An 8,131-nucleotide genomic window follows, 5' to 3' on the forward strand; every position below is an offset into this window, starting at 1 on the left:
AATTACCTGGTCTTCCAACAAATGTGCAACCGTTGCCGGGCGTCCTCCCTTTTGACTTGTTCCAAATCACCGTGACAATTCCACCTACAGGACTCGAGTTGTTAAACCCACAAGGTAGCGATGTCCTATCCCTGCTTGATGGCACGCTGGGTCTCAGTCCTGATAGCTTTATATCGTCAGCATGACGGACTTTTATCGGACCATGTGAAAAGATTTTTGTTTTTCATTTATTTGTGTCTTCCTTGGGATTCTTTCAGCTATTTAAATCTTCACCAATTAACGTTGTATTCATACTGGATAAAAATTGTCTACAGCATATCTTTTTAAAGTCAATTAATATTTAAGTTAAATTAACTCCTTCTCCTATGAAATTCTTTATTTTATTTATTATTTTTTTCATTCTGTAAAACGTTGGCCAATAGATGGCGCATAAAGGTTCATTTAGCAAAAGTCTTGAAGAACTAGTCTATAGATGGCGTTGAAAATCATCATGGAATGAGGCCTTTCAAATCCAAATTCTGAACAGCAGTAATCGCGTAGTTCTACGAACGTAGAACAAGAACACGTGTACCTGTTCAACGCGATAGCTGCAGATTAGATAACTTGCATTTGAGTAACTAATAAGGTTGTATGCGTAATTTTTCATTAAAAATGACCGAAAATGACAATTTGAGAAATGTAATAAAACTTGAAATTCAATCTCTGTTATGCACCGAGAAAGCAGCTATATCGTCAAAACGGCTATACGGTATTCGTGTTCGATTCATTCTATCTTTCCCTAGCATTGCTCTAACTATATGCATTGTACTATGACTAGGACTCTACAATTCCGAAATTGGGAATCCTATACCCTATGCTCAACTGGGCTATAAATGTTTGGATGACCTTTTGAAGAGCATGCCTGATGTAGTATCTTCATATACCAATGCTATGGATGGCCTGCTCTATGTGAAAGCTGTACCACTAGAAAGTTCATCCCACATCAATGAACTTGTTCGTGGACAAAGAACAAGTAAACCAAAGAAAAGAAAAGGCAGTGGCTATTCATTGAGTAGCAAAATCAGAGGATTCAGGGTTTCCTCTCAGGTTGCCCCTAATCGCAACTTCAATAAAAATTACAACAGCTTAAAGCCTCATGAAAGATATGACAGCAGCAAAACAGGAAATTTGATTAGGCCACCTTCATATGCGGTTCCTGATAATTATTCCAATTTGGCTGCTCAGATTACGCAATTAAATCAACAACCCAGTTTTCTTGGGACACAAACATCTAACTGTCAGTTTGAGAAACCAAACTTTTCCAACAACAATCATAGAGGCTTCGTTCAATCAGTGCCTCTTGTTGGTTGCAAAAACAATGACAACATGAACAACAATATAAATCAAATCCCCTTGAAGCAACAGAACTTTGTGGAAAGCAAACCTGTGCCATTAAGTTTGATATTGAATCCCATCTCAGTAAAGAAGCTCGGAGGTGTGCATAATCGGACGCACATGACTCCTCAGGTGATGCAACCTCGGACACCAATCCTTCAAACTCAGGTGATGCAACCTCAGACACCAGTCCCTCAAACTCCTCAGTTGATGCAACCTCGTACTCCAGTCGCTCAAACTCCTCAGTTGATGCAACCTCGTACTCCAGTCCCTCAAACTCCTCAAGTGATGCAACCTCGGACACCAATCCATCAAACTCTTCAGGTGATGCAACCTAGAACACCAGTTATCCCAACGGCTCAAGTGATGCAACCCCGGAAACCAGTTCCTCAAACCGAACCCAACATAACTGAGTCACACACCGTATCAACAGTTCAGACTGAAGTTATCTTGCCGAATTTTCCTGTTCGACCATCTACTATCGCTCCTGTTGAAAAGTCGCTTTCCAATTTGAACATTTCTTCAAAATCGGACCAACCCAATTCTTTGAGACAAAATTTGGCCCTGCAAAAGCAGCCTCAGTCATCACCTAATCAATCCAAGCAATTTCCCCCGCCAATTAAAAATAGAAACACATATTCAGATAGCTTCCTGGAGAAACAGGTTGAACCTAAATCTGCCCAGGAAAGTGTCAAATCTCTGCCTCAGCCGCCAGTCGCAGTGCAACGTTCTGTCCTTCAGCGGACATGCATCCTGATTGAAAGAGATCCAAAACGTGTCCAGGTAAATATCCAGCCTGTGACCCAGCAGTTGAACTCCCCAGGCGCCAACCAGCCATCAGCCTTTCATAGTGCATACAACCCTGCGGAAAAAGAGCCACTTCAGTTGCCGAAACCAATGGAAGTTCAGCAAATGAAACCAGCAACCCCAACACCTTGCTCAAAGTTACCCGACATGGCTCAACAAGCGCCTTCTACTGGTCAGAAGATTATTCCAGCAGCCAGGGCACCTCGCGTCTTGTTAAAGAATGCCATTCCAATCGCCAGTCCGAGTCTTTCATCTCGCCAATGTCGGCTTGATAACACTTTGGACTCTATTCCAGCGGCTTCATCCTCCACTCCGACTTCGCCTCTATCTCCAACGCGTCTCTTATCCCAACGCATGCCTTATCGATCCAGCGAGTTGCAGTCCATTCAACGAACAGTTGTGAACGTTCCTCCAAGACCATCCGTACGACCAGCTGCAACATCGGACAGGTTTAAAAAAAAAATTAGTTCCACCTGTGATATTATCGATTATTTAAAATTATTTAATTCTAGATTGGCCGAGTTTTACTGTGAACGTCTCAAGACTCTCGTGACGACGTACAATCTGGGCAAGGTGACTTTGAATCACAATCAATTGAAAACGGGCCGATTTATTGCATCGATTAAAGTGGGCCAAAACATGTTCATTACTTACCCGCAAGATTTCGAAAATGTGACTGACGCTTATGAAGAAGCCGCTAGACAGGCTGTCATTCATTTCGAAACCACACCCGTCTGGATGCAGCCGGTCCCTATTGAATGAAAAACACAAGATTGGAAAAAAAAGAAACACCTCGTGCTGGATGGACATGTACAGGATATTTTGGTATTGTATTTTTTTTTTTTGCACGCATACCGGAACCAACCCTTCTTTCATCAGTTCGCCCTCCCCCTACTCCATCAGATTTAACAGTTTCTTTTGTGTTTCGGGAGTCAGGGTCAGGATGCAATTTCTTACGTTTGTCTTCTCATCCCCAATGTGTGATATCTTTCTGCAGGACATTCAACGGACACAGTCACACGACAGTTATAATAATATAGAAACAAGAGAGGCGTAGAACATCAAATCCAACAAAGAAAAAATGGTCAGGCTATTGAGTCGCATCTTTAAATTTTTTTTTGTTCTTTTTCATTTTTGAAAAGGGGCAGGGATGTGAAGAAAACGGAGAGAAAATCAAATGTCACGTCGAAAGAAAAAACAAAACGAACGACATTGACATTTGTTGTGTTTAGGTATCTTTTTTTTGTGTTTGTCCTAAAGTTTTTTTTTTTTAAGTTTGTTAGATACAAAGAAGAGGATGACACATATCTGTGTGTGTGTGTGTCTTACGTCATTTTTTTTTTCTTTTTTATCTTTCAAAAAGAAAAAAAAATTCGGCAATTGTGAAAGTTGACTGTCGAATGACAAACAGGTGAAATATTTTTTTAAAGAAAAAAGGGGTAAGGTAACACCATGACCAGCTTATGTTAAAAAATAATAAGAAAATAACATGCACAATCAATTCTTTTCCAATAGTAAAAAGAAACCAGAATGTATACACACATACATAGGTAATAAAAAAAAAAAAAGGATAAGTAATTTTCGAATGAAGGTGGCCACCTATTACAGCGCAACAACAATCGGCTATTGCAACTGCCCGAAAAAAAAAAACAGAATGGAATGTTTCTTCTTTTTTTAAAAGAGACAAAAACGAAAGACTTGAGAATCGCCCGGAGGAAACGATCAGATGGCGGGCGAGAGTTGTAGATTGTTGTTGTCGTAGGAGCCGGCAGCAGGATCCTTGTCGTTGAGGATATGGCGTTGTCCGGCAGGTCGATTCGAGTGTGAAATGTGATGGTGGTGAGAGGTCAAACAGTCTTGGAAGTAATTGCCATTGGAAAGCTGAAGTAACTGCTCGTAACCCGTATAGCCGCCATTTTTCACGTAATTATTGACCAGGTTCTGGGCGGCCAAAGATTCGGCCGTCTGTTCCGTGTTGCTGGTCAAATGCTGCTGGCCATTCCTGCCGATCGTCCCACTACCGAAATCGTTCAAACTGGCAGCTTGAACCGACGACGAACTTAATCTACCACCTTCCAGGTTCAAAATGTCATGTTTAATATTTGTTTTTTCTAATTAAATCAAAAGTGTTTTGAAATAATTTAGGTGGCACTTACTGCCGGTGGAAGAATAGGCTGTTTGATAGCTGGGCGAATTCATCAGAGTTGGAGACATGATCCCGCTTCCTCCCGACTGTGGGTGGTGGTGATTAAGAGCGTTGCTCAACTGGTTCAACTGCGACAGGGACGGACTCCCGAAACCGGTCGTCGGACCCAACGGACTCAAACCTGGTAAATAAAAACGAAATGTGAATAATTGTGCATAGAAGGATATTTCATTCTGTCGGATCGATAAAAGGATGATGCTTACCGGAAGCCACTCCCCAACGGCCGGAATCGGTGGCGGCGAAAAGCGAGGCCGGCGAGCAAAGCGGCTCGTGACCCGTCTGCCCACCCCCGTTCGTCCCCGTTGTCGTTGCACTTCCGGCGTTGGATGCACCGAACGAAGGTAAAGCGTGCGACGGTATCAATCCCCCTGCGTTGCTTCCACCACCATTGCCTGACCGAAACACGTGATTGGTCTTCTTGCGCTTCTTCCATTTAGCCCGTCGATTCTGAAACCAAACCTGAATCATTTCAAAGACAGAAACAAACATTTTTAGATGATTTATGAACTACGCAAAAAAACTAAGCTTTGATTTTTTTAGATTTGAAAAGAAAAACAAATGACCCACCCCCTCAAGAACAAAAAGTTAAAAACTGCGACCCTTCCCGACCAGACAAAGAGAAGAAACAATAAAGGTGTGTTTCGTCAAGGTGTCAACATTATTTCTTTTTGGAGGTCTCGGCATAGAAACGTCCATGTGCTCTCAGTGTCTTTTGGCTAGAAGAGAGACAAGTGAGATTTTTCACACAATTCCCAATAACCGACAGACACCGACTGTCTTCGAGGCGGGTTCTCTTCTTGAAGCAGTTTGATGGACACCTCGCAAATGTCGCACCTTCACCAAGAAAAAAAAAAACCCTTTCATTTGTTCCCTTATAGTTTTCTGATGTTTGATGATCGCAGCTCTTTTTGTAGATTTTTCCCACACCATGACAATGTCCTTTTTGTTTTTCAAAAGGTGTGGCATTTTTTGTTATTAAACAAAAATATGTTTACCTGAACGCGAGATTCGGTGAGTCCGATGCGCATGGCGATCTCTTCCCGCATGAAAATGTCGGGGTAGTGCGTCTTGGTGAAACTGCGTTCGAGCTCGTTGAGCTGGGCCGGCGTGAAACGGGTCCTGTGCCTCTTTTGTTTCACGGACGAGGCCGTCATGGCGTTGGAAGAAGAGCCCACCACTGCGTTTCCGTGATTCTTCAAATGATGCTGCATGCCCTGATGCTGCTGACCGGGATGTTCGTGCGTGCAAAGACTGTCGTCGCTCTCGTGACTGCCGGAAGACGCCGGATGCTGGACAGAGTGATGGAATCCCGAATTGCTGCTGCCATTCAAATGATGATGTTGTTGCTGTTTGCCTCCGTGTTGTTGCTGCTGCTGCTGTTGCACGGCCGACTGATGGATGTTGTGCAGGTGATGATGTCCTCCCACTTTACCGGACATTAAATGTTGGTGATGGTGACCTGTCAAGAAATGGGGTATGAAAGTTAAATTGAATTTGTTTTGTTTTTTTATCACATGAAATTTGATGTGTTTGTTCGTTTCTAGTTGGTGAATCCAATGGGAATCAGCCCCACCCTTTTTTGTTCTGGATTCTCCTGTGAGATAATTTCCCCTTTTTTTTTGCTAATGAAAACCAGAAGTGACATTGCATTTTTTTTTCTAGTGACCCCCGGACTTTTTCTTTCAGCCACCTACCAACTTTTGCCGAAAACACACAATCTCTATGACCATCCGGATATCTAAAGGAGGGCAAAAAGGATTCACTTCTCCAGGGATTTTCTTTACTGGACAACGAAATATTTATCTACAATTTACCCTTCCGTTTTCTTTAAACCAGTCAGCCTAACGTTATCGACATTTGAAAAATAAGAAAAAGAAAGGCACATTCATATTTCCTGGGAGTCGAATCCTTAACGGATAATTGATTTCAAAATTGGATTGCGAAAAGAAAACTAACTTACCAGACGAATTGAGATGTTGAACGAGCATCTTGCGTGTAAGTATAAAGAAATATTGTTGTGATAAAATGTCAACTAATTTTTATCTTTGTTTCACACTCATGTTCACAAATTCCACTTTATTTCAGTTGATTCTTTCAAAAAAAAAAAAAAAAAAAGACTCACAGAAGAAATTGTGCGACACGTCCAAACTTCGAATCGAAATTATCTCCAAACTGAAACTCTCCGGCCAAAAAAAAAAAAACAACTCACAACGTTTTCAGTTGATTAACAGCAACTGTGTACCATCACGTGGATGCTGGCCGACTGGTCCCGGTGTCACTTTCGAACCGCCATCCCACATCGCATACACAAACGCACCTACTACAAGTTTGTTGTAGTACACACACGTCACACAGAAGGAGGAGGAGGGTCTTCACCGTGGGATTCTAAATGGTAGTTGTTGCCTGTGGGCGTGTTTCTTTCATTTTTCGTTATTTTCTTTGCTTTTTATCACTCTTCTTGTTCTACCTTTCTTTTTTCAATAGATCTTGTTGTGTTCGGTCTATTACGCCAGAGGAGGAGCTTCAAATGGATAGCCCCGCCCATTTCCGACAACCGAATATCGCTATTGGACAACGCCTTGGAAAAGGGAGGTAACATTTCTCTAAGTGGGTGGAGCTTTGTGTTGAAGAGGGACCGGATAGACTTTTTAATTTATCTGGTTTACGTGACGAAAGACTATACTCTTATTATTTTTAATGCGCAGTTTACGAGTTCGATTCGTTTAACGTAAAGAATTGTACAACATTTAATTTAAGCTGGGCCTGCGATTTGACGAAGGGAACACACCATCATATGGCATTTTTTCCAACCTCGAGACACCTTAATTGTCTTGAGGGGAAACAAAAAAAAAACATCTGCCGATGCATTAAAATCCGAAATGTGTGTGACCGATGTTTTTCTGGGGACAGTTCTCCTACACGTTTGCGTGTACAGTCCGTCCCCTTGTTTGGGTTGGGAGCGCGAGGGTCAAACAAGGTCATTTTAGCACTGATATGGTGGATTTCCTTTTGGGACTGCCACCACCACACCCATCTCAATCATGTGCGATAAAAAGGAAAATCCCTCCTCTGCTGTTATATTGCCACTGATATCGAGCCCACAATTTGCCCCCCCTCTCCCGTCCTGAAAAAAATGGCGAAAAAAAAAGTTGGCGATGTCGGTTGTTTTTGCGGAAACAGGTCAAAAAGAAAAAAACGTACGGATGCTGAGAATGATTGTGGGGTCATGTTCCCAAGGAGTTCACGTACTCTTTGATCCTACATGCTTCTTTTTTCGGGGGGTTTTATGTTTGATACGTTCATGTGTTTTGTCACACCTCGCCATCTATCAACACTAGCCTTTGTGCATAGACAACCATCCGATTATTTAGCCATGATTTACCGCTGACGTAGTCTACCCTTTTTTTTTTCATCGATGGAACACACAAAAGCGGAATGAAACGGCCCATCAGTCGCAGCTAGGCAATCGAGTGATTCAGTCCATCACATCTCTGTTTAACATGTCGAGTCCTCTTGAGCCGGAGGGATGGGGGGGGGGACGAGTAATTGAACGTTTATTATTGTTTCACATGACTAAACATTTAATTCGATGTACATAATAAGCCTATTGAAAGTTACATGGTAACATACTCGGCTCGTAATATCCCGTTCCTTTCTCTAATTGCCAATATATGAGAAAAAGAGGTACAGGAGGGGGTTGTGGTTTTCCCAATCGATTGGCCGGATCCCAGGGTTAGGGGGACG

The 8,131-nt window shown here is 42.3% G+C and overlaps 2 protein-coding genes across 5 annotated transcripts; one reads left to right on the forward strand and one right to left on the reverse strand.

Moving 5' to 3' along the window:
* Window positions 1-539: 539 nt before the first annotated feature.
* Window positions 540-3,257, forward strand: LOC130701389 (mucin-2-like). 4 transcript variants are annotated; one of them, XM_059497185.1, is made up of 5 exons: window positions 540-748; window positions 818-1,506; window positions 1,543-2,630; window positions 2,694-3,011; window positions 3,124-3,257. In XM_059497185.1, the coding sequence occupies exons 1-4, from the start codon at window positions 631-633 to the stop codon at window positions 2,941-2,943; spliced, it is 2,145 nt and encodes a 714-aa protein (XP_059353168.1). In that variant the 5' UTR covers window positions 540-630; the 3' UTR covers window positions 2,944-3,011; window positions 3,124-3,257. The 4 variants fall into 4 exon arrangements, with proteins under 4 accessions (XP_059353168.1, XP_059353167.1, XP_057379331.1 ...); XM_059497184.1 differs by having other exon boundaries at window positions 818-2,630; XM_057523348.2 differs by having other exon boundaries at window positions 818-2,630; window positions 2,694-3,006; window positions 3,118-3,257.
* Window positions 3,111-6,656, reverse strand: LOC130701445 (homeobox protein orthopedia-like). Its single transcript, XM_057523429.2, has 5 exons — window positions 6,348-6,656; window positions 5,383-5,846; window positions 4,591-4,846; window positions 4,338-4,508; window positions 3,111-4,253 (listed from the first exon to the last, which is right to left on the reverse strand). The coding sequence occupies exons 1-5, from the start codon at window positions 6,373-6,375 to the stop codon at window positions 3,904-3,906; spliced, it is 1,269 nt and encodes a 422-aa protein (XP_057379412.1). The 5' UTR covers window positions 6,376-6,656; the 3' UTR covers window positions 3,111-3,903.
* Window positions 6,657-8,131: the final 1,475 nt, after the last annotated feature.

This window comes from Daphnia carinata, chromosome 10 (genome assembly GCF_022539665.2).
Source record: "Daphnia carinata strain CSIRO-1 chromosome 10, CSIRO_AGI_Dcar_HiC_V3, whole genome shotgun sequence".
In the NCBI taxonomy this organism is placed as follows: domain Eukaryota; kingdom Metazoa; phylum Arthropoda; class Branchiopoda; order Diplostraca; family Daphniidae; genus Daphnia; species Daphnia carinata.